This window comes from Podarcis pityusensis (assembly GCF_964106645.2).
Source record: "Podarcis pityusensis genome assembly, chromosome: 9".
Classification (NCBI taxonomy): Eukaryota; Metazoa; Chordata; class Lepidosauria; order Squamata; family Lacertidae; genus Podarcis; species Podarcis pityusensis.
The window spans coordinates 67798569-67823323 of record NC_138034.1 but is presented as its reverse complement, the minus strand read 5'-3'; the positions used below and the strand labels follow the sequence as shown (position 1 = coordinate 67823323).

Sequence of the window (24755 nt, the reverse complement as noted above, 5' to 3'; positions counted from 1 at the left end):
GCTCACTAAACCCTGTTGCCTTTTCAGCTTCCGACACCTCCTCCTCCCAGTCTTCCCTTTCTTTTCCCTCTGACACTCATCGTCATCCCACCACCAGTCCCCTGGCTTGGAGTCGTCTTCCCCTGGGGGTTCCCTAGCTGGTGTCTCGCACCCTTCCTCAACATCCAGCCAGTCCATAGCTTAGCTGTGTGCTGTGCAAATAAGTGCTTTCTGTTGCCTGGCGTGAACCATCCAACATTCAACTTAGCAGAACATCTCCAAGTTCTAGTACTATGAGGGGGGAATACCTTCTCTCTATCTCCTTCCTTCACACCATGCTTAATTTTACACATCTCTACCACGTCCCCCACTTACTTGCCACAATATCTAGGGAACGTTTAGCATCAAACTTTGCAGGAGAGAATATGGGGAAGAGGGGAATTAGCTTCAGCACTGGTTCAGAGAATGTAAGCCAGAGCCTTTGTGGCAGTTAGTCCGCCAACTGTTGCCACAGCTTGGCCACCACTGTCTCCTGGCAACCAGAGTCTTTCCAGCGTGAGAACAAATGAATGGTTGGCTTTGAACTGGTTGCTGGAAGTTAGAGGCTCACAGCGCTGCTTTGTTCTGCCTTGCCTGGCCGAAGGAGAAGCAGAGGCTCGCAGCTGAGCCCTCATCTCATCCACAGTTGCAAGAGCCCTTGCATCCATCACCATGAACTACCCCCCAGGGTGAGGCAAGGAGCGAGTACTCCACGGAACTGAACGAGATGTGTTTCTGCAGGGATCCAAACGCTTGTATTGTGATGATGAGCAGCTGGCGTGGCAGTTATTCCAGAACAATTTAAGACAGTGGTTCTCAACCTGTGGGTCCCTAGATGCTGTTGGACTACAACTCCCATCATCCCTGAGCTCTGGGCTTGCTAGCTAGGGATGATGGGAGTTGTAGTCCAACAACATCTGGGGACCCACAGGTTGAGAACTGCTGCTTTAAGAGATGCCTTCTTCCTGACGGTGCTCAGACATCCGTTCCCCTAGTTGGGAAGTCTCTTTTCTATTTATTAATTTTCTTTGTATACTGCTATATCGTAAGAACAAATCAAGGTGGTTTACAGCAAGAAAAACATAAAAGCATACAGTAAAAGCATTTCCAGACAGCAAATCTACAGCCGCCGTGCCTGTACGCGGCCTCAGTGTGTAGAGCAGCCCCCGCCTGAGCCCAAGCCCTGAAAAACCAGACATTTCCTTTAAAATGTAAAAAATCTGCCCGGATGGGCATGTTGCCAGCAAACCCCCCCCCCAAAAGAGGACATGTTCGGGTTTCCCCAGACATATGGCAACCCTACCTTGCACATATGCACACACCCTATAGCTATAGATAAATGTTGGGCTTAAGCCAAATGGACATGAGTAGAGGGTTACATCTTGTTATTTTGTACTGTGCAATGAGTTACATGGTGCTAGGAACAGTGTATCATCTTTAAGCTGTTGGTTGGTCTGGTGCAAAATGTTATGACTGCAGGCCTAGCTCTCTCTCTCTCTCTCTCTCTCTCTCTCTCTGTGTGTGTGTGTGTGTGTGTGTAATACACACAGAGACTCAAGTTTGATTGTGTTTGATTATGCATAATATTTGATTGTGACTGGTTTGTGATTTAACATTTCTATAATGGAAGCTGCCTTACAGAGGTTCGTCACTAAAAGGCCTAAAATACTGTATTTTAAATGCTGTTGTACACCACTCCACTCTCCAAGCGTTGTGAGATCCCAGGGGTTCCATATGCTTACCAAGGGTCTGTGTTTCCTTTTGGGAATGAGGCACAGCGGAGACTGTGGTGTCTTTATGATAAATGGTTTATTCACACATATATACAACCTGATCCTCCGAGGGAGGGCTTCACAGCATCAACACCCCAAAAAGGTCTTGTTTCTCCCAAAGCCCCAGCCTTGGATTCAAACAGGAATCAAGCATTGCTCTCAAAGTTGTTCTCTCTCTCCAATTTGCTGCTTTACTTCTAGGTCACGCCACAGCCCCTTTCAACTCCAATCTCAGACGCTGTCCCTCTCTCTCTGAGTTGGAAGGGCGCCCCATACATTTGCCATCTCACACAGAGCCCCCTTTCCTTTCTCTTAATTGCCCATCACTCAGATGGTCATCTCAACACAGGAAGCTAGCTGGATCGAGGGGTTAGAAGGATCTGGTATACAGCCAGTGCTTTTTTCTGGGGGGACACAGAGGGACGCGTACCCCTAAAGATTTTGTGTTGCCCCAACCAACGGACCGACATGCCAGCCGTCTCCGCAGTAGCAGCGCAGACTGGAGCTCTGTCATTCTCCCTGCTGGTGCCCAGGGAGGGGAGTCTGGGGCGGCTGCGATGGAGGCAACGGCGCTCCTCCTCTTCCTCTTGCCAGGCTAGAGCCAGCTAGTGAACACTTGTCTCTCCTCGCTCAAGCCAACTCTGCCATCGTCATCGCCAGGGGCCTCCCTGTCCTCTCAGCGCCACTGCCACTGCCGCCACCTCAAGTCCCTTGTCTGGGGGTTGGGGGAAGGAAGGGGGTGAGGTGGAGGGGTAGCAGCCAAAATGAGAGTGCCCCTTAACTTTTTTTTTAAAGCACTGCATAAAGCCTATTTCCTCCCCCACTATTTACTCACCAGAAATGTGACTTCACAAAGGAGTGTAACTGACAGCGATTATTTTGTGAGTGTTTTAGGACAGCAAGAAACATGTTTTTGAATACTTCCTGTCCCGAAGGAGTGAAGACAATTGAACTATCTCATGTAAATTACCTCTTTCCACAATGCAGCTCTGATGTCACAAAGTGGGACTCTCATATCCTTGGTTTAACCATGTCAATGAATCTCATAATCTTATGGGTACTAGAGGAACCATGTGAGCTCTGAGATTTTTGTGCTCTGTCAGCAGCAAACAGGGTTTGGAGCCTGAAGAATTGTGATACTCCTGAATCTTGTATTTCTGTATTGTTAACATTGGTGGTCTGAACAGAAATTGCAAAAGGGGTTAACTTTTAACTGTTTCTCTTTAAGGGGACTGATTTCAGTAAAGGGGAAACAACTTGTGCTTTGACTTAACCAACCATGTATTTGTTAACCTGTTTCTTAATTTCTTTTTTTTTTTAGCAGGAAAATGTTTAGCCTTAGAAAAAAACACAAGACCAGGATAGGGAGACCTAATATTTGTTCAGAAAAGGGTAGATGCCTTTTGTTACTAGATTACTGGCCTATCCAGTAATAAGGAAGATACTTCCTTAATGGCAGCTAATGACTAGGTAAAAGCTTGATATTTCTCTGAAATGTTCTGAGTGGGGTGATTCATTAGTTTGCCGGTATATGACTGAATTCCCTCCCAGAAATAGCAACTGTCTGGAAGCACTCCAGTCTTCTCAGTCATCTAGTCCAATTAAATGCTAATTTTGACCAGAACACAAAATAACTGTGGTGGAATGGCTCAGGTGAATACTGTGGGGACACCCATAGAATCAAAGAATCCTAGAATTGTACAGTTGGAACCCAATGCAATGCAATGCTGTCCACAGCTATCCCTGGATGGGCTCGAACCACCAACCTTCTGGTTATCAGGCAGACCCAATGACCCACTACGCCACTTGAGAGTCTCCAGTTGATTTCTAGCACAGTCTGGGGTATCCAGGCTGGGACTGATTTGCTTCAGGTGTTGACCATAATGCTTTGCTTTCAGGTATAAGGAGAGATTGGCTACCAAGTGCTTTCAAGAGCGCGTCGCTAACAAAGAGAAGTTTTCTGATGCCCTCAACGGCCAGCGATGGAGATTTTTGAAAAGTGGCCTGGATGACTTCAGAAATGGCTACCCTCCCCCTTCTGATAACATCATCATCCGAGGCAAAAAGGGGCCCGTACCAGTAATTCTAGAGTACAAAAAACCAGGTCCTTCACAGCTTGTGCCATATACAGACACGGGACTGAAGACCAGAAGCGACATTGTGTTCTCTAAGCTCAGTGCTTCTCAGAGAGCCAAAAAGGAGTACATTGCACAGACTGAGCGCTGCCTGGCAGAACATCCACTTGCCCTTTATCCTCATCTGGAGGACAGTTTGCCCCCAGAGGTAAAAAATCATCATCATCATCATCAAGTTTCCAGCCAATATACATTCAATCACAAGGGGGAGTTTCAGGTTCCTTGACCCTTAATTTCACATTTCCCGTTCTCACTTTTTTGACCAAAGTATAGCCAAGGAAGGGACGCGGGTGGCGCTGTGGGTTAAACCACTGGGCCTAGGGCTTGCCGATCAGAAGGTCGGCGGTTCGAATCCCCGTGACGGGCTGAGCTCCCGTTGCTCGGTCCCTGCTCCTGCCAACCTAGCAGTTCGAAAGCACGTCAAAGTGCAAGTAGATAAATAGGTACCGCTCCGGCGGGAAGGTAAACGGCGTTTCTGTGCGCTGCTCTGGTTCGCCAGAAGCGGCTTAGTCATACTGGTCGCATGACCCGGAAGCTGTACGCCGGCTCCCTCGGCCAATAAAGCGAGATGAGCGCCGCAACCCCAGAGTCGGTCACGACTGGACCTAATGGTCAGGGGTCCTTTTACCTTTACCTATAGCCAAGGAAGGGGGGGGAGCAAATACTTTAACTCTTTGTGTTAAACCACACCAAACTTTTGCTTCAATCACTTACTGGTATCAAAAAGACTGTGTAGCCTACATGGAAAAGCTTACACAGAAACTCACGGTATTTTTTAAAATGGGTAGATATATTAAAAGTTGTTTTACCTTTACAACATATGTATCTACTGAGGGAAATAATGTACTCAGGTACTTGAACGAATGTCTGTTTCTATACCAATGTTCCCAAATATTCAGGTAATTTCAGAGGCTTTCCTCCAGGTACTCCTGCCACCAGTAACGAGAGTAATGGCAATCAGAGACAGAGTATTCTTGGCCGTTGCACCCTTTTTGTGGAATTCCCTCCTCCAAGAGGCCTGCCAGGCACCAACACTGTTACCTATTAAGGGCCAGGCTAATATATTTTTATTCTCCAAAGCTCTTTAGTGTATTTTAATTTACTTTTTAAACGTGTTTTCTTTTTGTATTTCATTTTGTATTTTGTATATTACCCTAGAAACGCCACTGAAGAGCAAGTTATAAATCTTTTAAGCAAACAAATTAATGGTTGGGAGAGGGCTGGAATGCTATACAAGGCTCTAGGGATGGCAGAGGCAGGGTGGGAATTGATTTAGCTTGCATTTTAAAATGAGCCTATCTAATTGGCACATTCCGAAACAATTTGCTAAATGAAACACAGCCTTCTTCAGAATATTGTTCAGATTTTGCAGTGCAGTTCTCCAGCTGAGTAACATGTACCAGTATATTGTGTGCATAAGAAGGCATATGTTAGTGAAAAGAACATACAAATATGCATTATATTAGGGAACATTACATCCTAGCATATATGCTAGGAGAAATTCACACTAAAACAAAACATGTAGAAATGTGGCTAAGTGAACTCAAGCTTTGAAGAATGAGAAACTGAGAGAAATCAAAATTGACAGATTTGTGCATCCCTAGCAAGGACCAAGACTCAACCCCAAATGATAGAATTAGATACAAATAGATGGAGAATACAATTTGGACATGCCTGAACTAATAACGAAATAACGGAACCATGGAGAGGGCGGAGGGAAATCAAGGGATTTGAGAAATCCCACATTCGGATATTACATTAATTGTATAAACAGTATGAAAAATGTTACAGTTTTATTATTTTAATTTTTTCATTTCAATGTATATTTTTATATGGTGTTTGTTTTAATTAAAACTAATAAAAATATTATAAAACAACAACAACAGTGCAGGAGAAACCGTGCACTTGAATGAGAATGGAGAATTGAAAAGGAAAAAAAAGACCCAACCCCAACTGTTATGTTGTGGGCGAACATATCAGACGACACAGCGATTCTTCAAACAGCTCTTGTTTATTTCAGAGGCAGGAACAGAACTGAACTGAGGAGCTCAGTCAGCCTGCTTATATAGAGCTCCAGAACAGCGTAACTGTTTCAGCTTTCTAAAGTTATCCAATCACTGAATGTCACTTTCGATCCCTCATTTGCATACAAACTATCCAATCACTGAACGTCACTTTCGATCCTTCATTTGCATACAAACTATCCAATCACTACAGTATCCCCCTGCTGGCCCAGGGTGAGAACTTCAGTACATAACACCAACTGTTCAAAATCATATCCCTGAAGCTGTGAGATTAAATATATACATGACATGTATATGTAATTGCAAGGCCAAGTCTGGGTTTCTGCAGCCACGTTTCCGAGGCCTCACCTTCCCTTTGCTTTACCCACAGATGTTTCAGGACGTGGTGAAGCTCCTAGACCCTGAGATGCATCTGGCCAGAGGCTCACCTGACTATAGCAAAACAGAAGTGGTTCCCCCTACAGTTCAGTATCGGCTGCAGCAGTACGACAAAAAGTCAGAGTCAGGCTTCAGCCATGTAACCCCGTGAGTACAGTATTTTGCAGTATATTACATGGAGGTCCAGCACCGAGGGCCTTCTGGCGGTTCCCTCACTGCGAGAAGCCAAGTTACAGGGAACGAGGCACAGGGCCTTCTCGGTAGTGGCGCCCTCCCTGTGGAACGCCCTCCCACCAGATGTCAAAGAGAACAACAACTACCAGACTTTTAGAAGACACCTGAAGGCAGCCCTGTTCAGGGAAGCTTTTAATGTTTGATGTATTACAGTATTTTAATATTTTTTTAGAAGCCGCCCAGAGTGGCTGGGGAAGCCCAGCCAGATGTGTGGGGTATAAATAATAAATTATTATTATTATTATTATTATTATTATTATTATTATTATTATTATTGCAGGAGGTGAAATGCAAAAGAATACATCCCTAAACTGATCTCCTGTTAACTCTGGGGTGACTTTGGAGCTTCTGCTCCTTTGAAATGGACTGCGGTGTGACCAGGGCCATACCTAGGGGTTGGTGAGGGTGGCCCTCACCAATGGCACAGCCATGGGCATAGCCAGGATTTATTTTAGGAGGGGGCAGGCTTTATGTTAGGGGGGCAGAACTGAGTTATCTGTGATGCAGTCAGTTAAGTATTTTTTATGATTTAATTGATGGGGAGGAAGCTACCCCCATGGCTATGCCCATGGGCACAGGCCCAGTGGGCATGGAAATCACAGCTTTCCACTCTGGTTCAGAGTGGCCAAGAGCCTGTCTGCACACTCAGGCAGATGGACTAATAAAGGAGGAGGAGGAAAGGCTGATCAGAGCAGAGCGGACCCAACCCTGATGGCCATGGAGGAAATCGCTGGCAGATCTGAAAGGTGGCAAAAAGCAAACTTTGTGTTTCTGGTCCATGGTCTTCGGAGGCACTGTGTGGTGATCACACAGGGTCCCTGGATGTTTGACGGTCTATTGACCCTGTGCCACCACTGTGTTTGCTTTCTTCGCTGCCACCAACCCGTTTCTCACAGGTACACACAGAGTCCAGTCAGTTGTTAACATTAACAAATAATCAAGTTTATTTTATAGGCATGAACAAGCTTATGGTTTCAGTTAATTTTCTTGTCAGTTTCTTAATCTTAGTTCCTTAACTGTCCTATTCGTTCCTAACAACTTCAAACTGATTATCCCAACTAACTACGTGACTCCACCTAACAATTCCCCTCTCTCTCTCACAACACAACGCGACCAACCCACAGACTATTCCTCCCTCTTCCTTCGTCAACTACCAACTCTCAACTGAACTCCACATCACTCCAACTCCCACCAGTTTCCACTGGCCAATCACGTCACACTCATTTAACCTTTTCCTTATGACCCACCTAGGAGGCAAACGCCACACACTGCCAAGCACACAAGTGAGCCTAGGTACGCCTCTGGGTGTGATGAAATCCAGAAGTGCATTCTCTTAGAGGTTAACCATTAGAAACAGCTTGATGTCTGTTGGGTTTTCTGCAAGTGTGCCTCAAAACATTCGATTTTGTATGATGCTTCTATGTCTCACTTTAAATAATGATGACGATGGTGCAATCTCTCATCTTCTCGTAAGGAGCGGAGGAAGGAGATATGGCTTAACAGGCAGTCTTGTAGCTGAGGGATATGTCAGCAGTACCATCGCTTGCTCCAACCCACCCTACTTAGCCCAGGCTGCAAAACAAACTGCTGAATTCCTGGAAGCTACATATCAAGAATGCTTGTGGTGTAGTCAGCAAAAACGCTATTCTCCTAGACACCAACTACCTTCATCCATTCTGGGATCTGGCAATGGTAGCTGGGATTGTCAAGATGGAGAATTCCATGCTAAGCGCCTGTCCCAGTTTTTGAATCTGCCTTGCAAACCCATATAGCCACATGGAAAGCACACAGCTTCGTTATTTTCCTGTAATCAGAGAGAGATGCAACAGAGAGATAAACAGAGCAGAGCTTATTTTGAGGCCCATATTTATTTACTTATTTTGACCTTTATTGACCACTCATTAAGAGCATCCTCTGGGAACTTGACACAACCCATAGAAACTGATCCTATCTATAAGCAGGCAATGTTGCAAGAGTTTCCCTTCTCTAAAGCTACTGCAAAGGCACAATAAATCTCTCAAAAATCTGCCACTTCTCATTTCGCTCTCCTTGCCTTTCCCCTGAATCTATGATTGTGATGACTTCTCGCCAACATCTTTCTTTGCCATACAGCACTTGTAGCATTTCCACATAAGGAAAAAAGATAAGCTGGATGACTCTGATGACTAATGTGGGAACAAGGTAACTGGCATCCCATAGTCAGGGCTGGATTTAGGTGTGATGAGGCCCTAAGCTACCGAAGGTAATGGGGCACTTTATATGTCCAGCTGCCCTTTGTCAACAACAAATTGTTGTTTTGCTGTTTTTGTGTTGAATATATGCTATATGGTAATTGATGGACCTAATAAGTATCTAAAGCCATTTGCACTTAACAAAATGTATTTTATCAAAGTAACACAACACAAAACACTCTTGCTGTATGTAGTTTTTATTTTATTGTTTTTTTGTCTTATATTTTGGAAATGTGCATCCAGTTTCCCCCCCCTTTAACTTTTTTGGGGGCCCCCAAGAGAGTGGGGCCCTAAGCTATAGCTTGTTCAGCTTATATGTAAATCTGGCATAGCCCATGGTAGCAGCAGAACTCAAGCCAGATCATTTACAGTACCAGATCCTGCGCATGAAACTCTGGGAATGTTTTGCAGGGATTTGTTCTGTGATATAAGAAGGCATAATTGTCCATTTTGCTCAATATTCAACACATGCACCACTGTTTCTGTTCCGCTGCAGTTGTTCTTCCACCAAAAAGTTACATTATTCCCCTCACTATCCACTGTGGTGAAATCATGTAACATATGGAAATAAAGTCGTCATTATGTTATTCCTCCCCATTCAACTAAATGCAGGGGGGGCGGGGAGGGAAATGTAATCGATTCCGTGTGACAGAAACTTGATGATCATGATGTATTTTTCATTTCTCTTTAGGCCCTGGGCGCCTAAGAGCAAGAACCCTTATACATGGTTTAGTAAAAAAGAAGTGAGTGAGAGAGAAAAGGCAGCCCAAATAGCCTATATTCCTCCCTTGGATGAGAATGTAAAGCGTGCAACGAAGGAGTTTGTTGAGTGGGTCAGCTCAATGGTAAGCTAAGAGAGGTGCAATGGAAGACTTCAGGGCAAAACCGTCAAGGGTTCAGCTGATCCAGAATGAGGGACTTCATAAAAGTCATAGAATCATAGAGTCCGAAAGGACCCTGAGGGTCATCTAGTCATCTAGATTGAGGTTGAATCCTGACAAGACAGAAGTACTGTTTTGGGGGGACGGGGTGGGCGGGTGTGGGGGACTCCCTGGTCCTTAATGGGGTACCTGTGCCCCTGAAGGACCAAGTGCGCAGCCTGGGAGTCATTCTGGACTCACAGCTGTCCATGGAGGCACAGGTCAATTCTGTGTCCAGGGCAGCTGTTTACCAACTCCATCTGGTATGCAGGCTGAGACCCTACCTGCCCGCGGACTGTCTCGCCAGAGTGGTGCATGCTCTGGTTATCTCCCGTTTGGACTACTGCAATGCGCTCTATGTGGGGTTACCTTTGAAGGTGACCCGGAAACTGCAATTAATCCAGAATGCGGCAGCTAGACTGGTGACTGGACAACATAACACCAGTCCTGAGAGATCTGCATTGGCTCCCAGTACGTTTCCGAGCACAATTCAAAGTGTTGGTGCTGACCTTTAAAGCCCTGAACGGCCTTGGTCCTGTATACCTGAAGGAGCATCTCCACCCACATCGTTCAGCCTGGACACTGAGGTCCAGAGCCGAGGGCCTTCTGGCGGTTCCCTCACTGCGAGAAGCAAAGCTACAGGGAACCAGGCAGAGGGCCTTCTCGGTAGATGTCAGATGTCAAGGAAATAAGCAGCTGTCCTATTTTTAAAAGACATCTGAAGGCAGCCCTGTTTAGGGAAGTTTTTAATATTTAATGCTGTATTTAATGCTGTATTGTTTTTAACACTCGTTTGGGAGCCGCCCAGAGTGGCTGGGGAACCTCAGCCAGATGGGCGGGGTATAAATAATATATTATTATTATTATTATTATCATTATCATTATTATCATCATCATCCCTGACCACTGGTCCTGTTAGCTAGGGATGATAGGAGCTGCAGTCCCCAAACATCTGGAAGGCCGAGTTTGCCTATGCCTGAGATAGAGCAACATTCTGAAGTGTGGTGGATGTGGTCTGATTTATATTTGCATTTGTTTTCAGGCTGAAAATGTGTATTCAGACTACTTTCACGAAACACAGAATTTTTTCAGCATCCCACCCGATAGCTGTTTCTGCGTTCATCTTCCATAAATGCAAAATCCTTTGACCAGTCTCTGTGCAGTATTTAAAACTTAGCACAGAATAGGGCACCACCACATCACTAAGCATAATGGATATGTTTGTAATATCCTTATTTATTTTAGTGTGCTTGTTGTTATTGTTGACATCCGTCTGTCTTGAGAGACAATGGAGTTCACCTCTGGGGATGCAGTCATACTGCTGTGTTTCCAGAAGAGTTTTAATGTGTGATGGGTGCTTCTTATACAGGCAATTTTTTGCATGTCTACACAACATTGTTGGCATCAAAATGTCAGTCCATATTTTTCCTCGTTTAATTCAGATTTACTCTTTCGGCATAAAATCCAGTAACCTTAATATTGGGTGTAGGAACTATTTGTTTGCAATATTAAGCCCCCATTTGGATTCTGGAAGCACCCTTAGCTATTGATAATATGCTAAATAGAAGGAGAATTGTTCACTCTTTCAGAAATCAGAATACAAAAATGCATGGTCAGGGGAACTTTGACACATTTCTTAGTCTTTGTTCTGCTGCTGAGTAAAAAGCAAAAGGAAAGAGGAACTGAGAAACTTGTTAATTCAACATCAGTGAAAGTCTCCAGTGTGATTCATGTGCAGCATGACTTGGTCAGTCTTGTGAAGTTCTAAAAAATAGCAGAAGGGTGTAGAGCTAGTGGTTTAAAGTCTGCACTTTAGCATTAGCGGAAAAAACTTACTGCATACAGTATAATAGAGCATTGTGTGGAGCCCCAAAAAACGATGTGGTTTTGGAACATTGGTTATCTTATAATTTGCATTTTTTTTAAAAAATTAATATTTATTGTTTTCCCAACAATTTAAACACTACAAAAACAATACAATACAATACAATACAATACAAAAACACTACATAACATTAAAACATTAAACACATTAAACTAACAAGACAAAACAAAAACAGTTTAAAATAAATCAAATAAATCAAACAATTTCAATATCTTATCTTTCATTCACTTATTTCCACGACCCCCTCACACCTCCCTTTTTGTATTCCACTTCTGTTAATTGTTTCAGCAATTCCTTTCCATCTTCCTCTGTTTTCTATCCTATAATTATCTTAACACATTCTAACCTTATTTTTCCTTTAATACTCTATTTATCTGCATATCTGCATATTTTAAGGCAATGCAGTCTCACAGTTCCTGCTACTCAGACACATGTGGGCCTTTGCGCCAGTATAAAGTAAAGGGACCCCTGACCATTAGGTCCAGTTGTGGCCGACTCTGGGGTTGCGGGGCTCATCTTGCTTTATTGGCCGAGGGAGCCGATGTACAGCTTCCGGGTCATGTGGCCAGCATGACTAAGCCGCTTCTGGCGAACCAGAGCAGCGCACAGAAATGCCGTTTACCTTTCCGCCGGAGCGGTACCTATTTATCTACTTGAACTTTGACGTGCTTTCGAACTGCTAGGTTGGCAGGAGCTGGGACTGAGCAACGGGAGCTCACCCCGTCGCGGGGATTTGAACCGCCAACCTTCTGATCGGCAAGCCCTAGGCTCTGTGGTTTAACCCACAGCACCACCCGCGTCTCTTTGTGCCAGTATAATTTAGCTATTTTCCCACTTGTTTCTTTATTACAGCTGAGTACTTAGATGCATAAACAATAGCTTACATAATGTGAGCCATACAGTTCTGTCGTGTAGTTGTCTGTTTATTTATTGCACACATGTTCAAAAACTTTAATAAATACTTTAAAAAAAAGTAACAGGGGAAAGGATACAACAAACGTTTTGCTTTCAACCAGTTCTGGTATATAAATTAACAGGAACTGATGCTTCCTCCTCCAAATTAAGAGAGATAACATTCTGGAACAGTCCCACGGGAAGAGCTGAGCTTTGTGAAGGGTTATATTCTTATTTCTCTACTGGTGACTTGTTTGTTTGTGGTCTCTCCCCCCTCTCTGCATGTGATTTTGGGTGCTCTCTGGAGCAACGTGGTTTGGAGGCAGGAAGGTGGGTGATATAGTGTTATCCGATGAAATCTTTGGAGTGACTTCACGTTCAGGTCTTATTAGTCATCTCCTCTAGGGCAGATGACTAGTAGAATCAAGAAGTAAAGTCTGCCCCCCTTATATTACATCACTTCAGGTTGCAGGCAAGGAAAGTATGGTTTTGAATGTTGGGGCAGTAACATATGGGACCGCCTCTCCTGGTATGCCCCGCAGAGGACCTTAAGGTCCATGAATAACCATAGTTTAGAGGTCCCGGGCCCTAAGGAAGTCAGACTATCCTCCACCAAGGCCAGGGCCTTCTTAGTGATGGCTCCGACCTGGTGGAATGCTTTGTCCCATGAGACTAGGGCCCTTCAGGATTTAACATCCTTCCATTGGGCCTGTAAGACAGAGCTATTCTGCCTGGCCTTCAGTTTGAATTTAGCCTAATCTTTTATTTCCCTTCCCCTCCCCTTTTTATGAAGATCACCTGCTCTGAGACCCCACAGCTAATTCTCCCCTGGCCTCCTCGCTGGCCCAAGTAGGACCAATTCAGCCAGCTAGCCCTGGGGATTATCTGACTGATTTTTTATTTTTATTCTTATTCATGTTTTTATACCGTATTTATGCTGCTTTTATAATTAAGTGTTTTAAAGTGTTTTAAATTTGTTGTTAGCCACGCTGAGCCCAGTTTTTTAACCGGGAAGGGCGGGGTATAATTTTTTATTATTATTTATTATAGCATGGGGAGCTTGCCCTAGCACAAAATTGTTAAAGGCGCAAAATTTCAACACTTGTTGCTGTCTCAATACAGCTGCCCACACTTCCATCACAGGGAACCACTGAAAATGGCTTCTCCATGTGAACCAGTGACTCCTCCATACAACGAAACAACTCTTTGCTGCTGAAGTAACCTGCTGTCTTTTGAGTGCATGTGTGAATGCACAACACCCTAAAAGACTCCAGTCATATGCCCACAGTTAATCAGCGTGACTTAACGGTGGCAAAACAAGAGGCCAAGGTTTTTGCTCTAAAAGCTGTGACAATTAGAGCCGGTGACACAACTAGTCTTCTTCCAGGCCCTTGCCCATCTGCTGAAATGTGCAGCTCACTGCTATTATCTTCCTTAGAGAGTGTTTGCAATGACTGAAATGGCTGCCTTCTGAAAGTGTTCTTGGGCTTCCAATTCCAGGGAGTCGAAAAGTATAACATTGACGAAGCCACCATCATGAAATTGTTTGACACAAGCTACGAATCAGAATCCAAGACGTCATCGCCCATGAAAATTGTGCAGCTTTACAATGTGCCAGGAGAGCTGAAGGAGTGCCTGGGGCGCCGTCCGGACTGGCAAACCATCAAGAACTCAATGAAGGTAAATTGCAAGAAAATCCCAGTTTCAGCAGGCTGTGAGTTTGAGCGAAGGAATGGCAGTGGGATGGGTGGGGAAAGGAGTGGTTGCTTAACTCTTGTGGATTTATACTGGAGCTTCCACACATCATTCCACAGTGTTTCCTCAGTGTCGCCATATTATTGCCATCTGGAGGGGCCCTCTTGCACTACAGCACAACAAAAGTGGCACAAAAAATAAACCAGAACATTTGTGGTACAAAAATAATTTCAACAGGAGCTTGCAGGACATGCAGTGTTTGGAAACGCAGCAGTACGACTGCCCAGAAACCTCTGCAGGTGCAAAACAGTATTGAAAGCCAGATTGCATATAACTGGCCTGATACTGTCATGATCACAAGCCATCATGAATGCACAAGCGAAAGGATGTCTGGAGGGTTATGAATTGTTTGGTATTTCTGCTACTCAGAACAGTGTTCTTAGATTGCCACTTGCTGGGAACTCTGTAGTACTGCATACGCAGAGATCTGCAGGCTGGTGGCTTCTCTCTTCATTAGATACCAGGAAAATGTCCACCAAGTGGTGGGAATATGTAGGGAAAGTTGGCCCTTAAGATGGTTTGCAGTTGAATGGGACTCACAGTAGTTCCCTGTGTCCTTTCTTGATCCTTAACCTTCAAGCCTGATGGGCACAAGTACGTTTGCTCCTTGGTTGCTTTTCTAGGCACACAAATAGGTCTGAGGTGAGGGCAAGGATTGGTGCAATCAAGATTGCGGATATCACAGAAGTGCAGGTGGTTCCCTAATGTTGCCATATTTCCCCCCTGTAAAGGAACATTTGGGGACTGTTCTCTCCTTGGTGAAAAGGGACATATTTCCCCAAAACATTGTGTTCCCCTCCCTCTTAGCTTTGCACCAGGATATTCCCCATCCATACCAGCAAAGGTGGGTAGTGCTCTTTGGGGCTGGTAGAGTGGAAGGCAAGGAGGCCAACAGTAGGCGGAGCCAAGGTCAAGGACAAGCAGAGTCAGAGTCAACTAATTCTAGCTTTGTCGCATCTTCCTCTGAAATATACTCGGAGTCGAGAGTGGATTTCATGCTCTTTATTCAGCTCATAGTGGTGAGGAGGAATGGAAGTTTCCCCAGAATGTCTGCTTTATATACATTATTTACACAATGGTCCCCCCATGATTGGCTCATTCTGGGATTCACCTGTAGGCCAATCAGGTTGCTGATTCACTTCCACCTGGAGCTGGATTGGGTGGCTCCTGTGGACCAATCAGACTGCTGCATTCTGAATCCTATTGTTCTAGGACCAATCAGACTGCTGCATTCTGAATCCTATTGTTCTAGGACCAATCAGACTGCTGCCTTTTGGATCCTATTCAACTCAGAACATAACATCCTCTCTGCTGAGCTCTGCAAGGGCAGCACTGAGGCTACAGAGGAGGAAGCCAACAGGCAATGCCATCCCACGGGCTGGTTGCAAGTTGGAAGGCAAACAGGAGGGGGGGTTGCCTGGGGGCAGAGTGACGTTGGTGGGGCAACTCCCTGCACTTGCCCTAATGGATCAGCCTCCGTTGCATGCCAAACCAACAAGACTGAATGGATTGTGAGTAATTTTTATGCCACCATGGTGAGACATGAGCACAAAATTAATACAGTGGTACCACGGGTTACATACGCTTCAGGTTACAGACTCTGCTAACCCAGAAATATTACCTCGGGTTAAGAACTTTGCTTCAGGATGAGAACAGAAATCGTGCAGCGGCGCAGTGGCAGCAAGAGGCCCCATTAGCTAAAGTGGGGCTTCAGGTTAAGAACAGTTTCAGGTTAAGAACGGACCTCCGGAACGAATTAAGTACTTAACCCGAGGTACCACTGTATTTATAAAATGACAGACATGGCAAAAAACACACAAAACACCCCACCTAATATCGTGCCCTTGTTCTTTTGCCTGTCAGACACCTCCTCCGCCAAAATGGGACAAGATTAAATATGGAGCCTGGTATCTTCCCCCCAAGAAATGGAAAAAGACAAAAGTCAGAGATGAGGAAGAAATCCCTGTATGTCTGCAATCCTTTATGGATTTAAGGAAGAAGAAGGCGGCCCCAAAGGTAATGAAAATGCCCATAGTGTTCTATGCTGGGCAAGTCTTGTTATAGGGCATTCATGAGGTAAATTAATGTTGGTAATTTTTAGCCATCTTCCAGCAATGTTTTTGTGCTTGGCAGGTACCAGTGGGATGTGGGTGGCGCTGTGGTCTTAACCACAGAGCCTAGGGCCGTTGCTTGGTCCCTGCTCCTGCCAACCTAGCAGTTTGAAAGCACGTCAAAGTGCAAGTAGATAAATAGGTACCACTCTGGCAGGAAGGTAAACAGAGTTTCCTTGCGCTGCTCTGGTTTGCCACATGACCTGGAAGCTGTCTCTGGACAAACGCCGGCTCCCTCAGCCAGTAAAGCGAGATGAGCGCCGCAACCCCAGAGTCGTCCGCGACTGGACTTAATGGTCAGGGGTCCCTTTACCTTTACATAGGTACCAAATGCACTCACTTTGCCTCAGTTTTGAATAGACACATGCATTCAAGGAACTCCTTTTGTGTGTGACAAAAAGCAGGCCTTTGGAAAGCATGAAAAGTGGTAATTTGAATGCATCTGTGCCATTCACAACTAACATGAGGTGTCATGGATTTTGTCCTTGGGTATCTGTCAGGATTTCCCTATTTATAGAGGGGGGCATTGTGGGTTGGAATTTCACCACTCAATGCAGCTTCAGGGCTCTAGCTGATGTGTTGTCAAGTGATATGAAAGTTCAGTAAGTGGAATTTGATGCATGGTGGCTAAGATTTTCACTCATAGAAACAGTACTTTTTGAAGTCGCAGTGAACAAGTATAAGTAAACAGTTCCAAAGTTTCTGAATGAGCAGCAATTCAGAAACTGACACACAAAATAATAAATGTGAATGGAAAATGCACCACAAAATTTGTTTACCTTATTTGTAAGAAAATTACCCAGGTGCGCTGGTGTGCCTCTGGTCCCTAGGGGCAATGATATAGGTAAACCTGAATATGTGGGAAATAGTGTCTGAACATTCCTTTCATGTGTGAAATTAGTAAAATCTATTGTTGCAGGTGGAGGAGGCAAGTGGGTTCCATGCAATCTACGCCTTTGAGCAATTTCTTGACAGGAAAGGCTACAGGAAGCCTCAGGTGAGCAAATCCCACTTTCTGTGATACAACTAGAGATCAGAACTGAAGCAGCTGCAGCTGTGTAAAGGCAGTGTTTTTATGTGGCTACATCAAACCTTCCCAACCATTTGTGACCTGCCAAGCCTAACTTGACTTACTAGTGCTTGACAACCCTTTGTTTTTGCAGTCAAGGCAGCAAAATCAGGCATCATGCATGGCTGATGGGTTGTATAGGTCTGGTCTAGAGCAGGTGTGGGGAACCTCAAGCCAAGGGGCAGATTTGGCCCTCCAGCCCTCTCTGTCTGGCCCTTGAGATTCTACCTAGGCCACACCCCTATCTAACCACACCTTCCTGAGGCCACACCCCTCACCTGCTATGCTTCACACGTTTGAGTATTTTTGCCTTGTGACGGCTGCTTGTCTGGATGGAGGATAGAGGGGTGTGTGCATGTGTGTAGAGAGTAGCCTACTGTATAAAGGTAAAATTTACATTAATTGCTCTGCCCCCCCCCCTTTTGCCTCTGGCCCTGGCCACCACTGGCCCCCAGAAGGTTGCCCAGAAGCGAATTAGCCGAATTGGTGGCTTTCACTATATCATGTGGGAGTTCCATAGTTTAACTATCCACTATGTGAAGAAATAAGATAATGATTTGAGATGGTATGGGAACTTGCAGCATTTACATAGCACAAGAGTGCTCAAAGTGCTCGATATATATTTTCTCAGTGGTTTCCCCAGTGACCTTGTAAGGGCAAGGCAGTTTTATTTATTATTATCCCCTTAATGCTGACTGAGGTGTGCTAATGACCATCAGATCAATTAATTACAGTGGTATCTCAGGTTACATATGCTTCAGGTTACATACGCTTCGGATTACAGACTCCGCTAACCCAGAAATAGTGCTTCAGGTTAAGAACTTTGCTTCAGGATGAGAATAGAAATTGTGCTCTGGCGGCGCGGTGGCAGCAGGAGGCCCCATTAGCTAAAGTGGTGCTTCAGGTTAAGAACAGTTTCAGGTTAAGAACGGACCTCTGGAACGAATTAAGTACTTAACCCGAGGTACCACTGTAATGGTAGAGATTTAAACCAGGGACTTATTGATTCATAGCTTAGGCTCTTCCTATACATTTCCTTTTGTTTCGCTGCTGACTGAAACAATATACAGTACAAACTATCGCCTAACATAACCCTCTCCCTATTTAAGAACTGTCATTTATAAGACTATAACAATGTAAGAAAACCCCTACTGGAACAAGTCAAAGGCCCATCTACTCCAACATGCTGTTCACATGGAGGCCAACCAGATGTCTAGAGGAAGTTCACAAGCAGAACCTGAGCGCAACAGTTCCAGTGTGTTTTAGGTGCTTTTGTGTTGTGTTGGTTTGCTCTTCTCCTAATGGATGGTTGTCAACTAAGTTTTACTCAAGTACACCCACTGAAATTAGAGGGCCTAACTTAGCTTTCTTGATTAATTTATACTGTACTATTACTATAGTTATTATCACCCTCTAAATTCCCAGGGCGGGTGACAGCCATTTAAAATGCAAGATTAAAAACAATATTTAAAAACTTGCAACTACAGGACAAACAAAAACACCATCTAAATAATACAAGTCCACACGGCTGTGTACAATTTAGATTTCCGGTGTTCATTCAATGCGTGTACTCTGCATAAAGCTCAGTTAAATATAACCCTTTGCGTTTGTTTCGGGGATAAAAAGACAACCATGCATTTCTCAAAAGGATATTAACAGGACAACTGCTGGTATCTGGAAGCATGCAGAATTTGGCAGGGAATAAATTGGAGGGCTGTACTATGGAAACGAAGGGTAGCCCCCCCTACTTGTTACGATGCAGCCACATGTCGCATTAGAGAGGCAGCTGCTTCTTTCTTGCAAAACACCTTCACAAAGCTGTGATTTGCAGAAAAGGGGCAGGAGGGGAGGAGTATTAAACCAGGCCATTTCTCCAGGATACTGCACACAAACACACACCTGTGCCACTTCACCTTGCACTCTAAGCTACAGTTCGCTTCATACGTTGCATTTTGTGTTATGCGCACCTAAGACCCCCCAAGTGAGGCCATCCGGTTAGCTCACATGGCTAGAGCCTGGTGCTGCTGATAATACCAAGATCGCGAGTTCGATCCCCATACGCGCCAGCTGCGTATTCCTGCATTGCAGGGGGTTGGACTAGAATCAGCGGTTCTCAACCTGTTGGGTCCTTAGATGTTGTTGGACTACAATCATAATAATAATTTATTATTTATACCCTGCCCATCTGGCTGGGCTTCCCCAGCCACTCTGGACGGCTTCCAACCAAATATTAAAATACAGTAATGCATCACACATTAAAAGCTTCCCTAAACAGGGCTGCCTTCAGATGTCTTCTAAAAGTCTGGTAGTTGTTGTTCTCTTTGACATCTGGTGGTAGCGTGTTCCACAGGGCGGGTGCCACTACCAAGAAGGCCCTCTGCCTGGTTCCCTGGAACTTGGCTTCTCGCAGCGAGGGAACCGCCAGAAGGCCCTCGGCGCTGGACCTCAGTGTCCTGGTAGAACGATGGGGGTGAGCTCATCCCCGAGCTCTGGCCTTGCTAGCTAGGGGTGATGGGAGTTGTAGTTCAACAACATCTGGGGACCCATAGGTTGAGAAAGGCTGGACTAGATGAACCCTTGGGATCCCTTCCAACTCTGCTTCTAAGTGTACAACGGCCACAAGCACATGCGTTGTATGGGTATATGCATAAGGATCAATGAACGGCAACAGTATTCTGCTAAATGTATGAGTGGTGACAAATGTGGGTGCGCTGCAACACAATGTGTGAAATGGCCTCGGTGTATACAGTAGTGGAGGGTGGAAACAATTTTGCAAGGCTGATCCAAAGAACAGGAACTTATCACAGTCTGATTTGGGGACAGCCACAGTCAAGCTGATGGATGACCTCTGCCGGGAGATAGATAGAAAAAGCAACATCCCTCCTGGTTTTCCTGGCTCTCTCGCCAGCCTTTGATAACACTGATCACACGCACAGTGGGCTGGCATAAGACTGAATCTTCTTGGTAGTGGCACCCACATTTGGGTAATTCCTTGATGAACACAGTTCAGCTGTCATGCTTTGTTGGCTTTTAGAAGCAAGGTGGTCCAAGTCTGTTTCTCTGAATCAGGATTTTTAAGACGGAGAATGCCTGTATATATTTTATGATACTCTTGTAGAGTAATTTTATTTTATTTACTGCACCGTATTTCATTGTAAACCGCCCATATCGCTCACTATTAAGCAATAAAACAATAAAACAATAAAGTTAAGAATTCATGGTGAGGATAAGAAATATTGCAACAATTAAGAATCATGAACACAGTGAAAACACGACTATCAGTTGCAAATTGAGTTTGGACTGGGAGTATTCAAGAGGTATCAACCCTGGGTTAAATTTTTGGTTAGAGCTGGGTTTAGCCAACATTTCAGTGGATTGGGTATCTTTTTCTTTGCACTGAAGCAGTTGTGCATGTGGGGATGGGGGCAAGTGGACTGTGGCTGAAGCAGCGAGGGCAGAGGAATATCACCCTTGCTATTTTATGATGACCTGATCTTTTCATTACCTGCCATGCTGTTTCTGGTTCTAATTATTTTAATTAATTACTTATGGGTTATTGTCTTTTCAATGTTGTTTACACCTAACGCTACTATGTTAAGAGGAAAGGTAGAATACAAATTAGCCATTAAGGGGGGAAATAAACTTCCCCTATCCCCCCGCAATACCATTTTTCTAATGGGAATTACACCCATTAAGCTGCTTTTAGATGAGGTGTTTGTGGAGAGTTTCCTCTACTCGACCTATCTTTTTTCACCTAATTTGGGAAAATCCATGGGGTGTCAGGTTAACTCCCATCCCTACAGGATTGTAGCATAAACCACTTTGCCAGCCTTCCCCAGCTTTGTGCCCTTCAGATGTTTTGGACGCATGCTGACTGGGGCTGATGGGAATTGTAGTCCAAAACACAAGGTTCGGGAAGGCTGCACTATGCTATGCCAGCAGTCATTCTGCTTGTTATGCAGCTCCCAAAGTCACAAAGTGCCTGTTTATAAAAGAGTGGCAGCCCTAAGCAGAATAAATTGCATTCTCAAGCATTTTTGCAAAGCGGACAAAAAACCAACACAAAGAAGAACAAGAAGTCCCTGTGGGCCCTGAAGGCACAATGGGCTGATTTGACACACACTCTGCCCTGCCCCTGGCTGTTCCTGAAGGAAACATCCCACACCGTCTGTCTCTGCTGCAGCAATTGTGCTGCTCCCATCAAGTTAAAGACCCACCAACTGGAATAATTACTCACAATGTTCTGGTGTGGTAGTGCTTCGTAGCAGGTGGGAAGAAGGCAGGCGAGCAACCTTCCTCTTGGAGATGACACCTGCACAACACAACAAAGCCCCTTAAGTATTTATCCTTGGAAGACTGTGCCCAGGGCCAACCTGAGGACAAAGAGTGGGCAAGGAGGACTGCGGCCCCTCCTCCGTGGCCAGTTCTGCAGGGTTGCCAAACTGAGTGGCTTGCAAAACTGGGCGGCAAAATCTCACAGTGTAAGAGGGCCTCCTGCTCTCTGGCCTCACTAGCAATGCCCATGAGCTGCCTCTCGGTAATGTCCTGTTTTGTTGCCAGCTGCCCCCCTGTTCAAAGTGAGCTGAGGCACTTTCCTCGGTGGAAGATCTAGCCTCTGAAGGTGAGTGCCACCTCTGTACCTGGCTACCACTCCCATTTTCTCTGTGCCCACCTCCTCCTCTTCCTCCACACTGGGGGAGGCGGGGGCACGACAGAGGAAGAGGTGGTGGCATTTTCTGTTTTACCTGAAACAGCAAAACATCCTGGGCCAGCCCTGAGCAGAGGGGCAGTCTTGGTTGTTCCTCTGCCCCCAGAGGGAAAACATGGCTCAGGAGAGGGCATTCTCTGTGGCAGCCCCTAAGCTGTGGGACTCCGTCTTTCCCTCTGCCTGGCACTTTGATTATACAGCTTCCAGAGAATGCTGAAGTCTCACCTCTTTACCCTGGCTGTTGACACTTGAAGTGTATATATTTACATAGCTGTCAACTTTCAGATTTGGGATCAGCAGCCTCAAAAATAAGGGATCAGCAGCCTCACCTGTCCCGGGGACAGTCTACGGGATATCTAACAATCCGGGATAGCAGCGGAAAGCAGTGGGAAATGGTGCTGGAATAAGGGAATTTCCCGCAAAAAAAAAAGGGGGGGGGGAAGATTGACAGCTATGTATTTTTAGCACCCGCCTTATTTTGTGATTTTAATATTTAATATTGTGCTTTAATGTTGTAAGTAGCGATGGGACCTTAGGGTGAAGGGCAGGCAATCAATCAATCAATCAATCAATAATAACAAAGACTCAGCTCAACTTAGTACCCACTTCAGCTAAGCATCAAGGCAAGCACCCAACCTGTCCACCCCACAATATTCTGGTTGTGCCAGAATGTGGACAGTGATGTGCATTTGAACATGTGTCTCCCTAATAGAAATAGATGGCTGCATTTAGATGCTTGTTCAGGTCCTCATTTCTGCCTAACACTTCCTAATCCTGCAAGTGATTCCCTACAGCAGCTTTCTTATGCAGATAAGGTTTTGGGTCCGCTTTCTACATTTTTGGTGTGGATGCTCCACTTCATTTCAGTATGGTAGATATGCTAAATGGGTATCTTACCATTAGAAACTAAGGGGGTATGTGATACCAAAAACTTCCCCGTTCCTTTCCAAACCTCTTCCCTGTGACCATATTAATGCACATTTATACATGATAGGGCAAAGCTGTTTGCAAAGCCAAAAGGTTTGGCGATCTAACAGGGAAAACTAAGACAAAGAAGACTGGAGCAAAGGACTTGAACAAATCTTCATCCGAGAACCTGAAGGAGCTGCATGAAGCTAAACTAGAGGAGTTCAAGAAAAGTGTTTGCTTTCCTCCCATTTATTTGAAAAGGAAACCTTTCCTCCGTTCCCCCCGACCCGGTCTCTACTTATAACATGAATAAATAATGTTTTAGATCATTCTTGGAAATGTGTGGTTATAACCACATACATTTTCTTTCCTATTGATCCTGTCTCATTGCACTACTTTCGTTTTTGAGCCTGTTTTTATACATTCAGCAAAATCAAGTCATAAAGCACATCTTGCACCATGAGGCTGTCACAGCTTTTGAATACTCTGTGTGAAGGGAGAGAGAGAGATCTCTTTGCACAAGACAAATAAAATCTGTTAGCAAAGTGGCATGGAAGGGGAAAGGTTTATACCTAACTTGGAAAGTAGAGGGGGCTGCTCGCATAGAGCCCAGTTAGAAAAATCAGAAATAAGTAGTTGTTTGAGAGAAGCATGCTGTGCCCTAATTAAGTCTCTTCATTCCTGACTTTCCACTCAAGTTTATTGTTGCCTCTGAGGTTCTCTAACTGGCTCCACATGCACAGTGCACTGGCTGCAAGCTGATCGGCAGCATAAGAGTTGCAACTACTCTGACTAGCATAAGATGTTAAAGAAAAATTCCTAAATTCCCAAACCAGGCTTGGTGCCGTCCAGATGTTTTGGATTAGCACTCCCATCAGCTTCAACTGCAGATGACAAGAGTTGTAATCCAAAACCTGTTGAAGGCATGGAGTTGGCCAAGGCTGCCCTAGACCAACAGAATACTAACTGGACCACACTGGCTTACCCATCCAACCGCACACACCGTGAAAGCTGTCTCAGCTGGTTACCAATTTTACTTTAACACAGCAAGTTTGTTTCTTACATTGATGCAACAACCGATGTAGTCATCAGACAATGGCTAATATGCCACAGAAAATACAATTAAGTTGTGATTTACCATGAAAAAGTTGCAGCCCGCTATGTAGCTTATTGCCATGGCAATATGATAATTCTTGTGTTTGTCTGCTTCAGTTCCTTCTGCAGATGTTGGCTGCAAATAATTCTGCCAAGCTATTAGAGGAGGATGACTCTTCCTCAAGGAGATTATCTATGAAGACCCTTGAAGAAATGAGATTGAATTCCTCCTCAGTCTTCTAAGAATCAATCCTGGTCAGCGAGTGCCTGTTTTTCCTTACGAAAAACCAAGGCAAAAAGTTACTTGTAAAGAGATTGCCAAAGTTATTCCAGATTTCACACTTCCCTTCATCAGAAACTGCAGAGACAAGCATAATTTGTTACACACATAGATAAATTAACTAAGGAAATGGGTGAGGCCATAAAATTCAAATAAAAATTGGCCACTAAAATGTCTACTATTACAGGGGTAGCAGAGAGAATTATTCAGACATTATATACTAGGAGAAACTTAGTACATGTATTATGAGTGTAACTGTTGTTTAACACGATAATTTACATACTGCATTTTAAATACTGGCTGTATCTAATAAAAGAAGCTTTGTCTCTGAGCTTGA

The 24755-nt window shown here is 44.6% G+C and overlaps 1 protein-coding gene and 1 long non-coding RNA gene across 7 annotated transcripts in view; one reads left to right on the top strand and one right to left on the bottom strand.

The window, feature by feature from the left end:
• Positions 1-24755, bottom strand: part of LOC308485459 — a 42040-nt gene that overhangs the window by 9468 nt on the left and 7817 nt on the right. Inside the window, exon 2 of the long non-coding RNA XR_013990526.1 lies at positions 21664-21738. This is a non-coding gene — a long non-coding RNA (uncharacterized lncRNA). The remainder of the gene's footprint in view (positions 1-21663; positions 21739-24755) is intronic.
• Positions 408-24755, top strand: LOC308485291 (protein FAM47E-like). 6 transcript variants are annotated; one of them, XM_081020963.1, is made up of 8 exons: positions 408-707; positions 3689-4073; positions 6320-6474; positions 9484-9637; positions 13992-14171; positions 16110-16262; positions 17277-17354; positions 23129-24224. In XM_081020963.1, the coding sequence occupies exons 1-8, from the start codon at positions 691-693 to the stop codon at positions 23345-23347; spliced, it is 1341 nt and encodes a 446-aa protein (XP_080877089.1). In that variant the 5' UTR covers positions 408-690; the 3' UTR covers positions 23348-24224. The 6 variants fall into 6 exon arrangements, with proteins under 6 accessions (XP_080877089.1, XP_080877090.1, XP_080877088.1 ...); XM_081020964.1 differs by lacking the exon at positions 408-707 and adding an exon at positions 2660-2751 and having other exon boundaries at positions 23129-24225; XM_081020962.1 differs by lacking the exon at positions 408-707 and adding an exon at positions 2707-2863 and having other exon boundaries at positions 23129-24225.